This window comes from Phoxinus phoxinus (assembly GCF_949152265.1).
Source record: "Phoxinus phoxinus genome assembly, chromosome: 5".
Lineage (NCBI taxonomy): Eukaryota > Metazoa > Chordata > Actinopteri > Cypriniformes > Leuciscidae > Phoxinus > Phoxinus phoxinus.
This window is the reverse complement of record NC_136880.1, coordinates 16,706,440-16,729,626: the sequence shown is the minus strand read 5'-3', so window position 1 is coordinate 16,729,626 and position 23,187 is coordinate 16,706,440. Positions and strand designations below refer to the sequence as shown.

Here is a 23,187-nt window from a genome sequence, read left to right as displayed (position 1 = left end):
AAAACAGCCAATCGTCTATATCCTTACTAAATGATTAAGAATGAATAGTAACAAATATGTAGCCTAAAAATTTGTTTGTAGCAGGCCTATTGGACGTAGAATAGGCTAAACTCGTAATGTGTATTTATTTATTTATTTATTTATTAGTATATAGTTTATACAGTAGCTACACGCCCGTGACTGTTACAGGCCTAATCTGTTCATTTGGAGAGGAAAATAATTAATCTTGAGTAATGGCCTATTTATGGCACAATAATCCTATTTTTTTGGGGCGTTTGTTTATCTTTATCTGCTTTCACCGGTTGGAGTTTAAAAAAAAATCATTAATTGACACCTGAGCCAGGTAAATGAGTTTCAGAATGACGTCACTGCGCAATCTAGCGCGCGTGCGTTCGGCCATAGAGCTGTCCATTGTGTCTGTCTGCGTCTCATCGGCAAGAGAGTTTACAGTAGATCCGCGTACAGTCTATTTCTAATCTAATACCTGTTGTTTTTTAGCCCTTGGGTCGCTTTCGAAGAGAGGAAACTAGCGCACCGAACTAAAAGGACCCATTCAACAGGTTGTTTTCCGTCTTTCAATGCTCTAGCCGTCCGGTTCCCGTGTGTACTTCAGTCCCCCCTACGGATTTACAGGAGGAGCGAACATGCCTTTGGGACTCAGGAAAAAGAAAAACAAGTCGAGGGAAAGCTCGAACTTGGTGGAGAACGAGGAGGTGAGCGGGCACGCAGGTGCCGGGAAGTCCGCGGTGAACGGTGGCGGAGTCGGCGGCGGACTCCCTCCTCCACCTGCCAGCCTCCGACCGAAACTCGTGTTTCACACGCAGCTCGCGCACGGGAGTCCCACGGGGAGGATCGAGGGCTTCACGAACGTCAAGGAGCTGTACAGCAAAATAGCTCTAGCGTTTAATTTAAGTCCGGATGAGGTAAATGTCAACTGTTAAATAACTAAGTGTGAACTTGAGTCAGTACGCAGGCAGTGAGTCAGGAATAAATTAGCAACACAAAGTTGCAAATCAAAAACATGGTGTTTGCATAAGGTGCGTCTTTCTGAGTACAGGGAACTTAAAATCTCGAGTCGTTGACTTTTTTTTTACTCGTTGTAAACACACAATTTTACATCTTCAAATTAGTTGCCAAAATAAAAAAATGTAAATGGGTCAATGACAGCTAAGGATATTTGATATGATAAAAAAAAAAAATGATTCTTGGCTATTAAAGAAAAACTAGTTTAAAACATTTGCTTAGTGCTTAGAAAAGTCTGTCTTTTCCTAATTGTTAGTCCATTTGACCTCAACAGAACATTTTCATTGAGGGTCTAAAGGGGTCCTCTCTGTTTTATGGTGTAGGCCAGGCCTACTTGATACATTGAACATTTCCTGCATGTTGGTTAGGCCTACCATGCTGACAGCTGACTTCAGTTTGGAGAACAAACTAGAATATTTAAAAAACAAAATTCAAAAATGGTTCTTCATACTTTTTAAAAAAAGTATTTGCATTCCAAAACTTTTCTCAGTTTCAGTTGTTCTCCTTTGTAGTGCAGCAAAGAATGTGTTTCAAAGTAAACAAACATATTTAATTCTTAATATATTTTTGAATGACTTGCAAAAAAAAAGAGCACTCTGTCATTGACCCATATACATGAACTTGACACGAAAGCACCACATAATTCTGGTGATACAATAAATCTTCAAGATGAAATTCCAACTCATCGCAAAACTTTTTTATGTTGTGTTGAAATTGTGGCTAATTCGATTTCATACGATCTGCTTATGCCCCACTGATGGTTAGGTTTAGGAGTGACGTCATGATTGCTTTTTCCCAAAAATCATACATTTCCAGGCTAATCATATAAATGTATAGATCTCAAGATAAAGTTGGCAAGTCTTCATTTTTCTAATAGTGTGAATGAATGTTGTTGACCAGATTCTTGAATTTGGTATTTTGGAACTTAAAAGCCGGTTCTTGAATTTAGAATTTGGTTGTTTGTAGATATATTGCATAAGAATAATTATTGATGGAGCTTTCTAGATGCTTCAGTTCAGTGTATTTCTTTCTGGGAGCATAGATGCTTTCTAAATCGCAAATAAACTAAAGTTCTTTGTTGAAGAAAAAAAATGTTTTTGGTTGCAATTGAAACGTTTATTTTTGTGAGTGTGAGTGAATAGTGTTGTCCGGCCTCTCATAGTTCGTCCTCATTTGAGAAAGTGTCCTACTACTTCCAGTGTACTAAAAACACTTAAGGGGCTTTATCCCAAAAAATAACAATCAGACCAGTAACCGGACTGTTTGGACAGATCTGTCAGTGTGTGTTGTTTAAATGATTTAAAGGTCAGCCAACAGATTGATTTGATAGTATTCTGCAAATAAATGGTATGATGGTACTGCTTATTTGCGTGTTCAAATGGTGGGTCCTGATGATGATATAGGAACATTGCAGGTCCTCAGAGGAAGTCCCTCACATCCTGTTAAAGTGGGTACAACCCAAACTCATGATGATAAATCGCTCCGGCCTCCCCAGGGATGGAGGGTGTGCATGCAGTATTACTCTTTTTGCATGTGTTGCCTATTAATTCCTATCTTTACCAGGATATTAGGATTAGCATGTTGTAGCTAATCATAAATTGGCTACTATTTGGGATTTGAGCAGTAATTTGAAAGCTGTCATATTGTTTGATGTACTGCCAATATCATAGCAACTTGCACCATGTCAACTTTGAGAAAATGCAGCACTGTAAAATCAAAATAATTAATTGGTTTGAGTTGGACAAACTTAAATTAAACCAATTAGTTCAGTCAAATTAACTTTTATGAGTGTTTAGCACTTTCTTTTTCTTTCAAGTTCACAGAACTGATATATTTTAAGGAAACTGAACCGTTTCATTGTTTTGAGTTTTTAAAAATTATTTCTTTTAATTTAGACGAACTTAAGTTTCACTGAAACGGCTGGGATGTCAATTTCCCAGCATGCTTTGCCGATGGCACTCGAAAGGGAGAGTAAATGCTAAAATTGAGTGTAATATAATGTTGTTTTTTGTGTGTAAGATTAATGTTAAGTGGGAGATTTAGTAGTGATTAATGTTTTGTTATGCTAATTTAGAATAATTTATGTTACTGTTGGTTTTAGGATAGTTACCATCATGGTGACGAGTGGTGCATGAGCTTGATTTGAGCGCAAATTATACCTTTATATTGTTGAGCTTATACAGTAAGTGCTTCTGTATATCATACTATTGCTAATAGCAGATTAGCTTGTTTAAGCTAAGTTTATACTATAATTGTTCACATTGAGATTACATGAAAGTTTTGAGTTAATTGTATGAATTAGTGTACTCATACATCTTAATTGTTCTTAACTTAAAACGTTTAAGTACAAAATAAAAATCTGCTAGTTCTGCTTGCTTAAACTTTGAATTTCAGAACTTCAAAAATTTGAGGCAATTGATTGCCTTAAATGTTTTGAGTTCTGCCAACTTATTCGGGGCTTTGTCGATTAGGTCGGACTTGCTCTCTGTTTAACGCGTTTACAACATTCATTACCTTCCCATGCAAAATTAATGTGACAAAGAGACTCCTTTTGTCAAGTGACTGGCAGATTCAAGCCAGATTTTAGCTATCGTATGGTTTTAACGCAGGTAAAAATGAAGACATTGTAAAGACTTATCTGTCTTTTTTTTCTGAACTTCACTGGTCAAAGTCTGTTTATTACCTCGACGCAACTCTGTTGCACATGCTGGACTACGTGACTTCACTAAAGTGTGCTTTCATGGAGCTGAAATGTCATTTGTTTGGCATTTGCATGCAGGTGCTGATGTCTGGACATTGTGTTGTCTGCTCAACAGCTCTCTATGTTTTTGTAGGGTCAGTCGTTTGGTAGATTGTTTGATTTGGCCCAATCTGAATATTTGCCCGAAGCCCTTCAAACTGCACCATGGGTTGCTAATGGAATTATAATGGACACCCAAATAAAAGCCCCACGCATTTAGCAAGAGAGCAGAACTGAAAATGTTGACCTTTTTTTAAAAAGTAGATGTACATGCTTTCTTTTTTTTTAAAAGCTGGATAGACAGCATTGTTTGTTAATATCTGATGTGGCAGGAACACACAGTTTATCTCAGTGTGACATCGACATGTTATACGGCCCCTAGTGAGATTATTTACAACCTAGATTTCTGTAAAATATTTCACCACCAGCCACTTACTAGAATTATGGTTCAACTAAAGCATGGCCATTTAAAAATAAAAATAAAAATAAATAAAAAAGAAAATGAAAGTCCTTTGAATATGTCAGAATTCCTGTTTCAATATGTCAGCAATGGGGAAACTATGTCATGGGGTTATTATTCTTATTATTTCAAAAAACGGTATTTATAGAGTATTAGCTGCTGCACTGCTGATTTGAATAAAATTGTGTCCTGACACGATTCTAGTTGCTGTATTAGATTGTGTCATCATTGAGATTGACAATTACAGTAACAAAGTATTTGTACATTTTTGTACACAAGTATCTGTGCTTTATCTGAGTAGGCTATTTTTATTTTGGAAAACTTTTACTTCACTGCATTCCAAAGCATAAAATCATACTTTTATTCCACTTCATTTGTTGATGACTAGAGAACTGCTGAAATTGAATCAGTACAGTTCACAAATGAATTATTAATTGTTATTTTTTAATAACAGGGACCTGTGTGTGTGTGTGTGTGTGTATATATATATATATATATATATATATATATATATATATATATATATATATATATATATATATATATATATATATTAGGGCTGTCAAAAGATTAATCACATCCAAAATAAAAGTTTGTGTTAACATAATATATGTGTGTGTGCTGTGTATAATTATTTATATATATATAAAAACACACACAATCATGTATATATTTAAGAAAAATTGGTTATATTTATATATAAAATATTTATATATTATATAAATTATATAAATGTATATACAGTATATAAATGCAATTATTCCTGAAATATATACATGAATGTGTGTGTATTTATACATAATAATTCTACACAGTACACACACATATATTATGTAAACACAAACTTTTATTTTGGATATGATTAATCACAATTCATCTTTTGACAGCCCTAATATATATAAATATATATGTATTGTGTATAACAATAAATGATTCATTTGCGAATTGTACTGATCTAGTGTGTTTGCATAGTGTTCTTCTTATAATGTTAACATACACTCTTAAAAATGAAGATTCACAATGGGCGTTTTAGCAGTTATAAGAACCATTTTCCAACAGTTCTTAAAATAACCTTTTTTTTTGTTTGTTTCTTTAGTGTGATTTTAAAAAATCTTAAGAACGCTTTTCCACTATAAAGAACCTTTTGTGGAATGGAAAGGTTCCATGAATGTACTGAAAGATTTTTTGAGTGTACTTTGCCCCATGTCGTCTGTTTTTTTTATATTGTCGCCACACATTTTGTTGTGATGCTATATGGTATATTTAGTTTTCTTGTTTGCACATTTGAAATATCAGTAGCCTAATTAAAATTGACATTTTAGCTGGTTGAAGTTTACTTTTTATACTTTTGCTCAACTTGAAATGGATTCATATTTTGTTAGGGTAAAGTACCTGACTTGCACCACAAAGCTTGCAAGTAAAAGGTGTGTATAACAGTAAAGAGAAGTCAAAATCTGTGAGGATGTTTATTGACACCCTACAAAGCATATCATATTATGTTGCAGTTCTTGCCATCCACACTGTGAACCGAGGCTGATCCTGCAGCACTCGGGGTCATTATGAGGAATATGATTTATCAGTGTTGAAACACGTCCTGCAAGTATACGCTCTTGCTGTTGTCATCCGAATGGAATGTGAGTCACGCCTTTATTGAAACCCGTTTAGATGGTTATGTTGTAACTTCAGTTTGTGTATTTTGAATGAACACATTTGAACATTTCCTTTTACTTCTGGACAAAAAGCAATGGGACAGTTCTCCCAAACATGTTATTGTCTTTCCAAACCTGTATGACTTCTGTGAAACCCAAAGTAACACATAATGTTAAAAAAAATATATATATATATTTCTAATCAATACAATGAAGTAAACAAAGCCTAGTGTTTTTTTGGACCCCATTGACTTTCATTATATGAACAAAAATATCTGAAACGTTGTAAGTTTCAGAAAGAAAGTCATATAATTTTGGAACGACTGGAGGGTGAGCAGATGATGGCAGAATTTAAAGTCCCCCTTTGGTGAAAATCAAGTTTTTAATGTTGTTTAGGCTAATTTGCATATTCATGAATCAACACAAGGGTGTAGAGTTGCATTCAAGCTATTTTAAGACAGGAAGAACGTTTTTTGGCGATCAAAGATGAGTTTTAAGGGATAAAAGGATTGACTAGGGGGACTTTAAATTGAACCATCCCTTTAACAGTTGGCATGTTTGGTTTGCTGATGAATGTAAAAGTATGTTAAAAACAAAGTTGACCCAAGTTCACTCTCATTCATAGGGTCAATCCCTCCTTTACCCCACCAATGTTAATGGTTACCTGTGGAAAAATGTCGATGAGTCTCATTTTGCTGTTGTGAATGGATTTACACCGTGATATCTAAGCTGGCTGGTTAGTCAGTCGTTGTAATGAATTATTTGATCATGATTCTCTTCACTTGATCAACAAACATGTTGGCGTGGTGTGAAACCTGGCTGCTTCAGCATTTTGACCTGTTAAACTGTGTTAATCTTTCAAGGCGTATACATCACCGTTATTAATGCCGGCTTAATCTTTAGGCTCTGCTCATTCATTCATTAGAGCAGATTGCCCTGCCAAGGCCCCCAGAATAGCACTCTCTCCGTTACCAAAGAAACGGGCCTCGCTCTCCACTTTATTTCCGCGAAGTGTTGTAGTAGATTACTATAATCCTGTATATTGGCTAACGCGGTTGTTTTGATTTCCTGCCTGTTTCAAGAATGTGCTCCTGAAAGGTCGGCCTGTGGCAATCCTGTCTGTAGGTGTGTCTCGTATGGAAGGTGAAACATTTGCCAGTTGAAGGAGTTTAATTTCTCATATGATGTGGGCGGGTACGTCAGAGCGTAGATCCGCCGTGTCTCTAAAAACGTGCGATGTGTGAGAGGAAGCATGATGTCAGTCGCGGCCTTGGTAACGCAGTGTAGGCGTCCGTGAACCGGCCCACAGATCCGCCTCCGGCCTGCCAGGACGAAGCAAAGCCGGTCATCTAGTAGCCAACAGCCGTCTCCTCCTCCCCCCCTCCTGTCCCTGCGAAAGCTCCCCCTTAATCCCGGGCCTCTGGTAACCAGGGCAACAGTCTTGTATGAGTGTCAGCTGATGTGTGTCCAAAGTGCCCGCTGTGCACAAAAGGGGGGGGAGAAAACAAGTCGTCTTTGTTGGAGCGTCTCTGCACCGCCAAAGGTCGCTATAAAGCGCTGATACGGACGGTTCGTTTCCCTTACGTGAAATTGCGTCCAAAGGTTGTCCTTCGCTTACAAGCATGAGATCATGTTAACTATCAAGTTATCATGAAGCAAGTGAAACGCTTTAGTCTTTTCTCGACTTGTTACACAATACTGTGTTTAGTTGTCATCAAGTGTTCATTGGCCCATCAGCCGTCAGCCTTAAATCTGGTGTCTCAGGTTGCCAGGTCTCATGTGTCCTCTTCACTTCTGCCAGACTCTGACAGACATGATGCCAGATTTTTTGATGATTGACACCAGGGTGACCCCATCTGTCTGTGTGGACATTGGTTATGGGGTGTTATGTTGCTTTTATGTATTATTGCATATACGCTATAAGTATTTTTTTTTATTATATACAGGTCAAACTAGAAAAATTAGAATATCGTGTTATAATTTTGATGATTATGGCTTACAGCTTATGAAAACCTTTTCACAATATTCACGGACTGTAAGCCATAATCATCATAATTATAACAAATAAAGGCTTGAAATATCTCACTTTGCATGTAATGAGTCTATATAATAGTTCAGCTTTTAAGGTGAATTGACCGTTTGCAAAGACCCGCCCACCTTAGTTACTGTCGCTATGTCCGACAAGCTACTAATGTGGCCATTTTTTAAAAGAAATTTAAACAATAAATACAGTTTTGTGGCTCTTTAATGTGCCTGACAAATTGCTGTAGAGCCTCAGTTAAAGCTGTTCGTGAACCGATCATCTCTTCCTTCTAGTTCATTTATAGCATCAAATAAACATGAATGAACATAAGAAGGAATGTTGTTTTAACCGCGGAAAGGCGTCAGTTCACTCCGTTTCTCAAGTTCAAATCCTCCAACTGAAATATACTAACTCTCCTGACTGCTTTGTCGGACAAAATGGCGGATGGCGAAGTATGATTGGTCAGATCGCCTGTCAATCAAGCTCCCTGCGAAGGGTCAAATTGACTGAAATAAATTAACTTTTGCACAATATTCTAATTTTCCTATAAGTTTCACCTGTAACATTGGACATAAACTAGCTTTATAAGACACTCAGCAGCATAAAAGTCACTTTTATTGCTTAATCATTGTTGTTGTTTTTAATAGGGGTAAAAATAGAGGTACAAAACTTTTATTAAAAAAATAATACATCCCTCATTGGCTTGTAGGCATTGATTGTGGGGGAAATTCGGTTCTGTTTTTGAATGTTGCGAAACATGGTAAGTGATTATACCTGGTAGTTGGAAAAATTAACAAATTAACCAGAATGTCCTAAAGGAGGATAGTACATGTACAAGTACATGATTCCATGGAATTTTATCATACATTGGACACAGTCTGAAACGATCTTTATGGGATCCTAAGAATCCAATTAAAATCAAAGGATCATACTGGATTAACTGATTTTTTTAAAAAATTTGATTCTTTTCTCCTCCTAGATATGTCGCTATCTGTGTCAGAACCCACTAATGAAATACTGTTTTGTAACTGGACAGTTAAAGGAAATAATTATGGAGCTCTAGAAGTTTTTCTTTTAATTAATTTTAATGTCACACTGGGGAATTGCATTATAGTCATAATTTTCCTTTTGGCCACTTTCTTAAAATAATTTTGCTTTGCATTTGCTCTTAAATACTTTCACTCGCAAGCATATACAAAAGTTATAGATATGATGGGAGAGGAAAAATATACAGTATGCAATGCTTTTGGGAGTGAACACAAACGTTTTTTGAGCGAATGCAAAGTTTCTCTGGGGAACGCAAACAATTTGAATGGAACGCAAAGGCATTAAGATGTAATTATCCCTCGCATCTCTTTTTTTTTTATTTATTTTTTTTAAACGTAGTACGGAGCCCCTAAAGCTGAAAGCACAAAACTTGCTTTCCCTAAAGCCCGGTACATGTTGTGTGATTTTGGGCTGTCTTAGATGAAAGATGACCCAAAATTCATCTCATATTTTTCCCACCACCATGCCCCCAGAGGGATTTCTTGAATTTCTGTCAAGAAATCTGCAGAGCTTTAAGACTGCAGTAAAGATTCATAATTTCTGTTTTATCTTCTAAAATTTTTACAGTGTATTTTTGGTGACGTGTAACTTTTTTTCATAATAACAAATGAAGAATTTAGATTTCTGACTGTGGGATTAGCTACTTCATTAAAGTTAGTAAAATCGTATGAATCCTTAATTGTTCTCTCTGGATGTTTTATTTTAAAAAGTGCCGTGTCACTATAGTTGAAACTCTCCTCTAAATGTGTTACGACAGATCCTATTTTGCACGCTCAACACCCACAAAATTGACATGGAAAAGCTGCTGGGAGGGCAGATAGGACTGGAGGACTTCATCTTCGCTCACATAAAAGGGATCAAGAAGGAGGTGGAGGTGCACAAAACGGAGGATGCACTTGGACTCACCATCACAGACAACGGGGCTGGATACGCCTTCATAAAGGTAGACTCGCGATGATGCTTCTCTCTAGAACAAGCTGTTATTATGGGATGCTGCCACTTTAGCATAGCGCACACACTGTGGCTTGCCGTAGTACTAGCGCTTCATGTACAGCCAATGATTTGCATGTTTTTGAAAGTAAACAAATGTAGTGCCTGAAGAGTATTTTATGACTTTGTGTAAAATGTTATATACCCTGTGTTGCTTTTGTTTGGCCGTGCTTTGATTGAGAGAACTTAATAATTTTAAGTTAGAATGACTTTGTAAGATCACATGCTGTAGTTGTAGCTCTGAACGCTGGGTTTTTATCTTAAAAGAAAAGTGTCGGTTGTGTTTCATTCAGACCCATTTTTTTTAATTGTTCATGCATAATTAAGCCTAGGTAATGGTTAAAGGAGAACTCCGGTGCAAAATGAACCTTTGGTCTAATTACACATTGTTACCTAGTCAACCGTTATCTGAGATTTGTTTTCATGATTATCGAATGTAAATAGTTTTATCTTTAAAAACAGTTGAGCCTATAACGCTAGTATAACGCTAGTATATGGGGCATGGAGTAATGACAAATAAAAATCGCTTGTTAATACCACTAACCAGGCTCAAAATAGCCCCACACTAACACGGTAGCATAATGAGGGGCATAAAACAGACTCTATCAATCGATCTACGAACCACCGATCCAAATGCGCTGGACCATATGAGATTCTACACAGTTCAGCGCATTTGGATCGGTGGTTCGTAGATCGATTGATAGAGTCTGTTTTTCCAAGATGGATTCTGCTTATATACGTGAAGTTGACTGTATGTATAAAATATCTTCTTATTAAACTGTCTGGACACTGTCAAAGTTCTCAATGCTTCGGTTTGAAGGTAGGGACCCTCATTATGCTACCGTGTTAGTGTGGGGCTATTTTGAGCCTTGTTAGTGGTATTAACAAGCGATTTTTATTTGTCATTACTCTACGCCCCATATACTAGCGTTATACTAGCGTTATAGGCTAAACTGTTTTTAGAGATAAAACTATTTACATTCAATAATCATGAAAACAAATCTCAGATAACGGTTGACTAGGTAACAATGTGTAATTAGACCAAAGGTTCATTTTGCACCGGATTTCTCCTTTAAAGTAAAGGTAGACCTAAATGCATTTGTTCAATTGCTACTTTCACATGTTGACAGTCTTAAATGTGAAGCATGTGTGTGTTTTCCGCTTGGCAGCGCATCAAAGAGGGCAGCGTGGTGGATGGGGTGAAGGTGATCTGTGTGGGAGATCATATCGAAAGCATTAACGGAAAGAACATAGTGGGGATGCGGCACTACGAGGTGGCGCGGATGCTGAAGGAGCTGGCGAAAGATCAGGCCTTCACCCTCAAACTGATGGAGCCCATGAAAGCCTTCGGTTTGTCATGCATGCTTCTTGAAGTACTCGTTTTGTCTATTCTTAAAGGATAATTCCGGTATTTAACACCTTGAGTCTATATTGTAGTTTGTTTTGGATGAACAAGAGTTGGTGGACAACATTTTTTTGACTGGTTCCTCTTTCGAGTTTTTGACTATAATAGAATTGGCCATGGACCCATTTAACATTGGAGTCAATGGGCATGTCCGAAAATGTCATTAAAACAGCCAATAATGTTCGTTTACAAAACTGTTAAACTCACCGAGTGGTTAGTGGTGTTCGTTGATGATTATAAACAATATATCGTCGCAATATATGATTCCAATCCGTTTATTTTGCTATAGTGGAACTATTTTTTCAACAATGGGATTTTACAAAATGACGAATAAAACACGACAGAAACTGTATTTCGCAACACTTTTTGTTTCTGGAACATCAACTAACATCACTAATCACTCGGTGAGTTGCACAGTTTTGAAAACTAATGTTAAAGGTTGTTTTAATTACATTTTCGGACATGCACATTGACTCCAATGTTAAATGGGTCCATGGCCAATTCTTTTATAGTCAAAAACTCGAGAGAGGAACCATTGTCAAAAAAAAATTTGTTCACCACTCTTGTTCATCCAAAACAAACTACAATATAGACTCAAGGTGTTAAATACCGGAATTATCCTTTAACTTTCAATCTTGTATGTGACTGATGTATGGAAGAACATCTAGACAATATAGGTTTCTGGAGTACATATCCCGTTCATTTCCTCCATAGAGAATTTGATTTGCTTCTATTTGCTTCTCAAGAAGCCACAAGTCAATGATTTCAATTTGATTTTAAAAGAAAAATGTTTAATTGCGTAATTCCCAATGAGGAACTACACTACCCATCTAGACTCTAAGAGCAATCCACCAATGAGAGAAGCCGTGGCAATGGAAACCGCAGCGAACGCTCACTCCCATGCATTGCGATTTCTCCATCGACTTCATCATGTGCTCTATTGAACGTCTAAATGTAGATTTAATGTTAAGGAAATAATATGTTCTTTCACTTGGCAGAGATGCTTGAACCGAGGTCAAGAGGAGGCGGAGGCAAATCCTCAGGAGAGGGCAAGATGGGCACAGGCAGAGAAACGCTCAGATTGCGCTCAAAGGGTCCTGCAACCGTCGAGGAGATGGTAACTGCGTTTTACTGGTGTTGCCATAGCTTGTGATAGTATTAGCACTGATAATCGAGTTGTAACATTCACTTAAAGTCGAGAGTATATCTAATGCATTTCTATTACTCTACAGCCCACTGAGTTTGAAGAGAAGGCAGTGAAGAAAGTGGATGATCTTCTTGAGAGTTACATGGGCATCCGAGACACTGAATTAGGTGAGACTTCTGTTACGTGTGCATCACCTATTTTTACAAGATCATACAAAGGTTCAATTTTGACATTTAAAAGTGTATTTTAACTAAATGCACTACTGTTTAAAAGTTTGGGGTCTGTATGATTTTTTTTATGTTTTTGAGAGAAGGAATCAACTATTCCCTCCATCTTCAGTGTCACATGATTAATTAGAAATCATTATAAAATACTGATTTGCTGCTCAAGAAACATGTCTTATGATCAGTGTTGAAAACAGCTGTGCTGGTTCATATTTTTGAGGAAACTGATGCATTTTTTTTTTAGGGTTCTCTGATGAAACTGAAAGTTGAACAGAATTCATTTGAAATATAGTAGTCTTTGGCAACATTATAAACACCCTTTGCTACTTTTGATTGATTTAATGCAGCCTTGCTGAGTATGCATTTCTTTATTTAACCAGGTTAAAAAAATAAAACTCATTGAGATTAAAATCTCATTTACAAGAGTGACCTGGCCAAGAAGGCAGCAACAAATAACATAAATATACACATTCACAACATCAAACGAGCCAATACAATCAGGGATGGCAGCAACAGTTTACCATGGGATAAAAGTACCTTAAACTCTGAGTTATGGATGCATGGTCCGCTTTAAATTATTTTGTAGATTATTCCAATGATTCAGCAAGGTTAGTAGCCTATCCTATACACTCACCAGACACTTTATTGTGCACTTCTGTTCAACTGCTCATTAATGCAAATATCTAATCAGCCTAATATCTAATCTAATAATTTACTTAATATCTAATCATGACAGCATCTCAATGCATTTATGCATGTGGACATGAGCTGTGTTAAAATCACCCCTCATTTACTATTCCCTACATTACTCCACTAATATAGTTCACTTGAAGGAGTGAGTGAAATTGAGCGAGTGGATTCGAACACTGAGTGCACTTTTGTATAGTTTGTGCTCGCTGTCTAATAATCATTAGAAACGTAGCAAAACTTGGGCGGCTCCAGTAGTAATGAGAAGATTTATTTGAACTCTGTCATGGAAACTAGAATCTATAAACCGTAATTAAACTATTTATGAATCAATTAAAAAGGAATAAATAGCTGTATGATATTAGGCTGTATCCTCATTGAACCAGCGTTTTGGAAAATGGATGGATGAGTCAGCTGTGAGCGCCATCTTCTGGTCAGACGCGGGAATTCATTCGGTGTGTGAATCTCGCAGTGCATTATGGGTATTCTCTATCCGTTGAGTGTACATCAGTTTTACACTCGTTATTGGGTTGCCCCATTTAAGTGTATAGGGGGTGATAGCAGACACAGCCTTGGTCAAGACATTCTGTTAAAGTTCAAATTGAGCATCAGAATGGGGATGAAAGGTGATTTAAATGACTGGCATGGTTGCTGGTGCCAGACGGGCTGGTCTGAGTATTTCAGAAACTGCGGATCTACTGGGATTTTTCCTGCACAAACGTCTCTAGGGTTTACAGAGAATGGTCTGGAAAAGAGAAGATATCCAGTGAGCCACAGTTCTGTGGGTGAAAATGCCTTGTTGATGCCAGAGGTCAGAGGAGAATGACCAGACTTGTTCAGTTGATAGAAAGTCAACAGTCACTCAAACACTCATTACAATCGGTGTCGACAGAAGAGCATCTCCGAACGGATAACACATTCAACTTTGAAGCAGAAGAGCTACAGCAGCAGAACACACACCGGTGACACTCCTGTCAGCTGAGAACAGCAAACTGAGGCAGCAATTCACACGGACTCACTAAATCGGACAATAGAAGAGTGGAAAAATGTTGCCTGGTCTGATGAGTCTTGATTTTCTACATTCAGGCGGTCAGTTCAGGATTTGGTGTAAACGACATGAAAGCACGGATCTGTCCGTGTCCTGCCTTGTATCAGCGGTTCAGACTTCTGGTGGTGTAATGATGGGGAGGAGATTTTCTTGGCACACTTTGGGCCTCTTAGTACCAATTGATCATTGTTTAAACACCACAGCCGACCTGAGTATTGCTGACCATCTCCATCTCTTTATGACCACAGTGTATCATCTTCTGATGGGTTCTTCCAACATTATAAACACAGCATGTCATAAAGATCAAATCATCTCAAACTGCATGATATTGAGTCCCTTAACTCAAATGGCCTCCACAGTCTCCAGATCTCAGTCCAGTAGAGCAGCTTTGGGATGTGGAGGAACGGGAGATTGACATTGTGGATGTGCGGCTGATAAATCTGCAGCAACTGCGTGATGTTAACATGTAATATGAGCCAAAATCTCTGAGGAATGTTTCCAGCGCCTTGTTGAATCTGTGCCACAAAGAATGAAGGCAGTTCTGAAGGCAAAAGTGGGTCCAACCCGGTACTAGCAAAGTGTAATGATGTTTCATTAAACAAAGTTCGGGAGGAGCACGTTCAAATAATCAATCCAATTAACTGGTCATCAACAATCAATCATGTCTATCCCATCAGCATGAGAGGAAGCATATATATTTATATGCACTCAGTCGACTCACCTACACATTCCTTGACAGTTTCTCAGCATCCCTCCACCACCCGACTCCTCTCTCTTGGCTCGTTCCTTCCACAGCCAGGAATAAGGGGGGATTACTCTGGATTCGGGCCGAATACCGAGCCTGGAGCCCTCTTCTCCTCGGACAGCACGCCAAATATGCATACCATTCATTCTATCTGAATTATTTGTAAGTGTGAACTCGTGAACCTAATAAAGTGGTCAGTGTTTGGCCAGAGACAAATAGGATGGAGTGAAACCACAGATAGACTTCTAAATAAAACAGTTAAATCTAAAACTACTCTGCGTGTAAAGAGATGGTATCTCAGCATTATATAACATGAACTGATGGTTTTGATAGCTACAACCAGTAATAAAATGTAAAGCACTTTTAAATATATATATATTTTTTAGATAGTGTACTACTGGAGCATTTATATAAAGCAGATCTGCATAGTCCAATAGTGGTAAAAAAAGGTTGCAGACACCAAGTTTAAAAGAAAAAGTTCTTTTTCAGAAATAAAACCCCAGTTCAGTTTAGAAATTAATTTATCATTATGATGCTTATTTGACTAGCAAATAGTATAGTACTTATAACTAACTTATAAGTAACTATTTTTCCCTGGGAGGATGTAATATCAGGAAGATAAATGGGTAGAGCTTTGGAGTTTTAAATTGTTAATTTAGATTATCTGTATTTAAAACCAGTTTAGGTTGACACAGGTGAGACTACAATGTTAAACGCTGATTACAAGTATTGAAGAGCTTGTGAAGCTGATGATGCACAACAATAAATCTGCATAAAGATGATACCTATAGCATTAGGAATGTTATCACGAATGTTACCTGTATAAAACAAAAATAAAATGGGTCCTAGAACTGACTCCTGAGGTACTCCATCAGATACCATCCTTCAAAAGCACACACTGAGCTCGTACTGAAAGGTAGTTGGCAAACCATTTCATAGCATTATCTGAGAGACCAACAATGGATGGTGTCTTTAAAATGATGTCATGATCAACTGTCAAACGCCACATTTGTTTACAATCCAAGGCATTAATAATATCACTAAACAATTGAATAGCAGCAGTAACGGTGCTATGCTGCTTTCTAAAACTGAAAGGAGAAAGTTTTTTTTTTTTTAATTGTTCATTCACTAGAAGTATTAATTTCTTCCAAAAAAGAATTCATACCGACTCCATACATTTGAACTCATATCCACATCAAACAGTAACATTTGAATACTACTTTTTTTTTTATGTAAAAATGTATAATTGTTAAATTGTGTGTATTTACAAATATATGTGAGAAACTAACTGTGTGTGTGTGTGTACACACATATAGATATAGTGTGGGTGTGCGTAGATTTACAGACAATGCTAAATGCTAATTAATAATACTTGAATACTTTAACCATATAACATATTAAGTGCATACTTGGGACAGCAACATAAATGATAATGCATTTTATTTACTTATGTATATTAAATCATTTTGGTATTGTGTTGTGTAACCACATGATCTCCAGTCTAATATCTGGTTGCCGAAACAAGATGGCTGACCTTTGCGATGTGATTTGGAAACAATGGTTCATTGCATTAACAAATGCCACCAACATGTGTCAGGAGTTGCAAAACTTTGTTGGATGACTTTATGTTCCTTCTCACTTCTGCACAGCGGCCACGATGGTGGAGGTGGGCAGAGACAAGAAGAACCCTGACGAGTTCGCCATGGCTCTGGACCAGGCTCTCGGCGACTTTGCCTTCCCGGATGAGTTTGTGTTCGACGTCTGGGGAGCCATCGGTGACGCCAAACAGGGACGGTTTTAAACGCGACTACATGCACACACCACCATACACTGAAAAACTGCACAACTCTCAACACAATCCCCTCGATTTCAGCTGTGTATAGCTAGCATGCGTAACTTTTGACTTTGTGACAGATTTTTTTTTACAAATAAAAACTAATAGTAAATATCACCTCCGTATTCTTCACATAATACAATCTCAAGCCTTTAAAAAAAAAAAAGTTTTGACCTATTTCTGTGGGTAGCATTTTTAGGTGAAGCGGGGAATATGATATTTAACACAAGCAAAGGGAAAGGGTGATGTTTGAAACATGTTTTGCATAGAGAGAATTTTGTATAGAATAATGGATATACATCAGTTGTCTTTTTAGACTTTTTAATTTATTTAATACAGTGATAAAACGTTTTGATTTTGAAAAGTAGCTGATTTCAGAATATACACATGAACATAAAAACGTCATATTAACCATAAAAATGGTGCCATACAGGTAATTTAAGAAATTCCACAAATGAATTGATCTCACAATTGTTGATTTTGTTGTTTTGAGTTTATTGTAAAATACAATCCATAAGGGATCACTTTGTATGATAGACGTACGTTTTATTTTTGTGTGCCTTCACTGTTGTGTTGTCAATGTAATTTTGTATGAACAATTTCTATTGCGCTCAAATCACAAGATTTGTCTTTGCCTGATTTTATTTTTCACATTAAAGGTGAAAAAAGATGTACTAAATTACTTTGTGAATTTGATCATTCACTGTTGATTAAATAATAAACTGTTGCCTATCTAGTTCTCTTATTATTGTTTATACATATGTAAGATTGTTGTTTGTCATTCAAGCCACAATGTGTCATTTAATCCTAATTTGAAACACTGCATTCGGCTCACACTGTTGTTAGTGTGTTTGCACTTACTGCGGAAGAGAAGTGGAACAGAGGATGAAGACTGCCCTCTGCTGTACCGCAAAGCAGTTTTTAAATAACTCTTTCTGACCAAACCGCTCCATAATGTGGAAATGATATATGAACATAAAAATGGTTGCAAGTTATTAGTACACTCTTAGAAACATTTTTTTCAATGGGGTTCTATATAGAGTACTAAGATTAATGATTCAGTTTTAAAGAACCCTTTATGTCAAAACCGTTCTATATAAGGAGAAATGTCTCCTTAAATGTGCATAATACTTTGCAAAAATTGTCCTGATAAAGTCTGTTTATGAGCGGTGTCATTCATTGAGTTTAATCAAAATAAAAAAATGAATCAAAACTAAATTACTTACAACTAAATACATAAAATGATCCCATGATGAGAACCCTTAAAAGTCTCTTATCTTTTCTCCCAAGAGTGTTCCAATAAGACAATTTCAAGATAAATTCCTCCAAAGGTTTGGAAACCTTAAATCATCAAAAACAAAATCATACTTTTTTGGTCTTGTATTTACACCACCTTTCAAAAGTTTGGGGTCAACATTTATTTGTATCTGAAATTGTTTGTTTGCTAGGGTATTTTGGGTGGTTGCTAGGGTGTTCTGGTTGGTTGCTAGGCAGTTGCTAGGGAGATCTGGGTGGTTTCTATGCCGTTGCTAGGGTACTCTGGGTGGTTGCCAGGGTTTTGCTATGCGGTTGCTAAGGTAATCTGGGAGGTTGCCTGTTCTGGGTGTTGCTATGTGATAGATAGATAGATAGATAGATAGATGTTATAATGTCTTTACTGTCAATTTAGATTAATTTAATGCATCCAAGCTGAATAAAAGGATGAAATAAAAAGCACAAAATTTGAATGTTATGTAGAGATCAGACTTCTATATTATAATTGTATTATTTTTTATACTGTTGTTGTCGTCAATTGCGTAAAAATAATTTATATTGTGCTCAAAATACAGCCGAGACAATGCAGTGCAGTCACTCCACTCTATATAAGCTAACACTGAAATAACTATATTACAATATTTTATATCAACTTTATTTGTAGCCTCATTTTACATATTGGTAAAAAATACAGTATGGTGAAGAAAGACAATTCCCTCTCAATCCGAAAAAAAAAGGTCCTTAAATCACAAGTAGTGTCAATAGTAAAAATCTCTTTTTAAACCAAAGGCAACTCCATATATCGAGGACTAAAACTTGTCTAATACACATTTCTAATAGGCTTAACATAATAGATCTGTCACGCTCATGAAAACAAATCATATGTTAGATTTAGGTGGGTACAGTTTGGGGATATAAGGCCCTTCATATATGCGACTGGGTAACAGGATCAGTTTGACCGCAGCGCGCAAGATATGGCTTGGAAGCACAAGAATCGCCCGTGTTAAACGTTTCTTAGTCGGACAAAATGTGGAGTGCCTTGAGAGTGAAGTCAAGAGGGTTGATCGGTTTCGACATGAATAATCAATATGGACATGTAAGCTTTGAATTTGAGAAAAAAAAACCTTTTAGCACCCTTTATGTGACATGGACAGTAAGTATGCTTTGTTTCACGAAAGTAAAAAACCGCGAGCTGCGATATCTGGAAATGTAATCAGTAGATGCGTCATAAATTCGTTCATTTTTTAAGCTTCTTGTGCTATAGCAGGTCAAATGAAATCACGGGTTGAGGATGAACGGATGGATGGATGGATCTAGTGTGCCCAGCGGAGAGATGTAGTTCCGGTTGAGATCGTTCCACGCCACGTCTGCCGTTCTCAGAGTTCGTCACCAACGTGAGCGTTCCTGAAGGCATCTCCAGTCAGCTTCTCTTGAGCTTCCTTCATGCTGGCCACGACTGCACACGCAAGAGAACATTTCGTCACATTGCACCCAAGTCTAATTTGGTTTTCAAATGTATCTTCATGATGGACTGCGCACACTGTCACTCCTGTTTCGCTCTGCTATTCGAATGCATGCACGGTATACTATATGAAGCAACGGAAACTAAAATTCAGGCTAAAGTCAATACAGTGCGTTATTTATGGTATTACCAATTCAGGCTCATCGGGGAAACAGAAAAAGATATTTCTGGCATATTGCGCAACACTTTGAAAGTAAAATGTCGTACCTTGATCCGCATTGCTGTAGAAGTACTTGTAGTTGGGGTTTCCATTCTTGTTCGTGATCTCCGAGTGGACTTTACCAGTGGGATCTAACAAAGCAAAACACAATTTTCCTATCTATGTTGTGACAGTCGCCTTGGCCGTTTACTGACACCTAGTGCCGTGGATGTAGCGTCACACGAGAGTAAACTGTGTTGTTACTTATGATATTGTAGAAACACACTATTCAAACATGCTTCATTTGTTGTTACTGAGATAAAGGTGGTCATATTTAGCATGTTTATGTGATGACAAAATTTCAGACACTGACGACTCCCTCCCTCCCTTCATGTAAAATTAAATAAAACTGCTTTTGTTCGGCCACTAATATAGCCTTAATCAAGATATCTGTAGGAATAAACCTTTTAAATGATAAAGGAAATGGAGTCCACCTTAAAGCAATGGTTGATGTTCTAATCCAGAGCATTTGCTTAGCCGATTTGTTTATATGTATATAACCTTACCCAGGAAAAGTATTCTGGGAATGTAACCACCATCTGGGCTGAAGGCCTCATCTTTAGGCTCCTCTTCATCCTGTAGCCACATGGGACATGTGATGAGAAGATTCATAAATGCTGTAGAAGTGCAGTTCATTTAACTAATGAAACCTTATTGTAAAGTGTTACCATATACATAGTAATAAATAAATAGAGGAAAATTATACTCACCTCCAAGTTAATCATGACAAAGTTGTGCGCCAACTCAGAGATGTCCTTCGATTCAGCAAACTTGGGCTTTAGTGCTAAAGTTATTTTTTACAACATAATTTATGTGTACACTTCAAAAGGTAAAATAATAAGCCATACATACACTACTGTTAAAAAGTTTTAGGTCAGTAAGATTTTTTTAAAAATATATTACTAGTTTTATTCAGCAATAATGCATTACATTGACCGAAAGTAACAGAAAAAAAAAAAAATATATATATATATATATCAAGTAAATGCTTTTCTTTTTGAACTTTTTATTAATCAGAGAACGCTGAAAATATTTTCAGGATCATGTGACACTGACGACTGGAGTAATGATGCTGAAAATTCAGCTTTTGACATCACAGGAATAAATTAGTCTCTAAAATATATTACATTGCTGTGAATTACTTTTTATATTGTGTTTTTTCAAAAACATTAAACAAAAATATTACTGACCCCAAACCTTTAAAATATTATTTTTGAAATACTTTTTGTATTTCCATTGTTGTGACAGATATTCTGAGCAGAGACTCGAGCAGCCACAAACCTTTACAGGCGCCACACCACGTCTTGTGAACGATGACCATCAGAGGGAGTCCGCTGGACGGAACAAGGTCACAATTACATTCAGAAACGATCGCTGGAAGATGTAAACCTTATGTGCGTAACCTCTCAGTCCCTCAAGGAGCAATGACTGTTATACTTTTACAAGCTCATACTTTTATAGTCGTTCTCAATTTTAATCAGAGGACCAAACGGAGCCACAAAAAAAAAAAAAAGCATTATGGTGCAGTTGCTGATATTTATATGGCACATAAATTCTGATAGTTTGTAATGCAAATCATTGACATTTTTAATAACGGTATAGCAGACTATTTACATAAAGCGCATATAAGTGTAGTGTAGTGATGCTTTTCTGATCAATGCTTTGTAATGTATAATGTGGGGGATAAAACATGTAATCAATGAGACAACAGAATACATGTACCGGTAGTAGATTGTGTACAACAGGTTTTTATTATGCTGATAAATTTAGAGGCCTAAGAAATGCCTGTATCAAATATGATACAGTAGGCTTTATAGGATTAAACTTGACCTGATTATATTTCTGAAAGTCCGGTACAGGCCTACCTTTTAATAGTAATATTTAAACCACAACGTTACAGAGATGAACAAACAGTCATATACCTTGCTTCAGCCTCCTTCTTCCCATCTTCAAGGCTCCTCCAGTGAATGTGGTCCCCAAACCCTTTAATAAACACAGACAAGTGCATTATGTAACATGATACATCCGGTTGAGAACCGGTGTACCTGTCCTGTTGGAACAAGCCAGGACTATAACCGCAGAACAAAGAGATCTGACACAAAACACCTGTGATCAGAGATCCCATCAAAGTCTTTCATCCAATTCCCAAATGCAATGACTGTTGTGTTCTCTGACTTCGCCGTTCAGCATTCATAACTCTCAGCTCATCTGATCCTTTATGATCACTTATGGATTGCAAAATCCCACCAACTCAGGTTAAAGATGAGCTCATATCTGAATAAAACACACTGGTTTTATTTAAACGGAGATAGATTTACTGTAACTAACAACAGACAGTCACATTTACTAAGATAAGTAGTGAGTTTATCTCGGTCAGTCGAGAGTTACATTAGATCCGCGTTCCGGGTCAGAAGCCGGTGGTCTAACGTTAGCACGGCTAGCTTTGATAGGGATTCTTCTAGATCGATTGTTTACATTTATTGACATTTTTTACCTCGTCCATTGCCATCAGCTAAGACCTCCCCGAAGTGTGATGCAATAAAAACCAGTATAAAAGAAACCAGCGTAATGTTGAGTAAAGACGACGGCATTTTCATTCCGATGGTTGTTAGCCTTGAGCTGCCTGGATGTGACGGAGAGAACCCGGCCGCTGGGTCCTAAAACCGTCCGGATCACGGATTAATCCTAAACGGTACCCTAAACCCAGAATAGACAATTAGACATTTGTCCACGCACTGATCAGGTATTTTAGGAGACACAACAAGTGAATAGGGAAATAAATTATACATCAATATTTATATTAGATATTACCTATTATTAAAATGTTGCCAATTATTTCCCATTATTACACATTTTCTCATTATGTTGCCCCAGGAACACATTAATATGCAAAATACAGTGTATATAACATTGTATTGAATGGGAATATTAATTTATGGCCATTTTACCCACATATTGCATAAAGTAAAAGTGTGTATCAATTCATTCTGTTATATCTTTTATAACGTAGTTGTGAATCATCTTTATACAAATTTAGGTTAAAAAAAATCCAGAAACCAAAAAATTGATTGGTGATCCCATTGTTTTTGCCTATACATGTAATTTAATGTCATTTTATTTTTTTAAACTACAGAGGATATAGCATTACATGAATCAAATATAATTTTTCAAAAATGTTTTTTTAATTTTT

General features: G+C 36.9%; 2 protein-coding genes across 2 annotated transcripts; one reads left to right on the top strand and one right to left on the bottom strand.

Annotated features, from left to right (window-relative positions):
- Positions 1-336: 336 nt before the first annotated feature.
- gipc2 (GIPC PDZ domain containing family, member 2) lies at positions 337-17,749 on the top strand. The gene is made up of 6 exons (XM_079613533.1): positions 337-923; positions 9,700-9,885; positions 11,102-11,282; positions 12,336-12,454; positions 12,570-12,651; positions 16,838-17,749. Exons 1-6 carry the CDS (start codon positions 645-647, stop codon positions 16,987-16,989), a joined length of 999 nt encoding a protein of 332 aa, XP_079469659.1. The 5' UTR covers positions 337-644; the 3' UTR covers positions 16,990-17,749.
- Positions 17,515-22,711, bottom strand: txndc12 (thioredoxin domain containing 12 (endoplasmic reticulum)). The gene is made up of 7 exons (XM_079613534.1): positions 22,492-22,711; positions 21,920-21,980; positions 21,279-21,331; positions 20,708-20,781; positions 20,504-20,573; positions 20,006-20,089; positions 17,515-19,732 (listed from the first exon to the last, which is right to left on the bottom strand). Exons 1-7 carry the CDS (start codon positions 22,592-22,594, stop codon positions 19,653-19,655), a joined length of 525 nt encoding a protein of 174 aa, XP_079469660.1. The 5' UTR covers positions 22,595-22,711; the 3' UTR covers positions 17,515-19,652.
- Between the last annotated feature and the right edge of the window lie 476 nt (positions 22,712-23,187).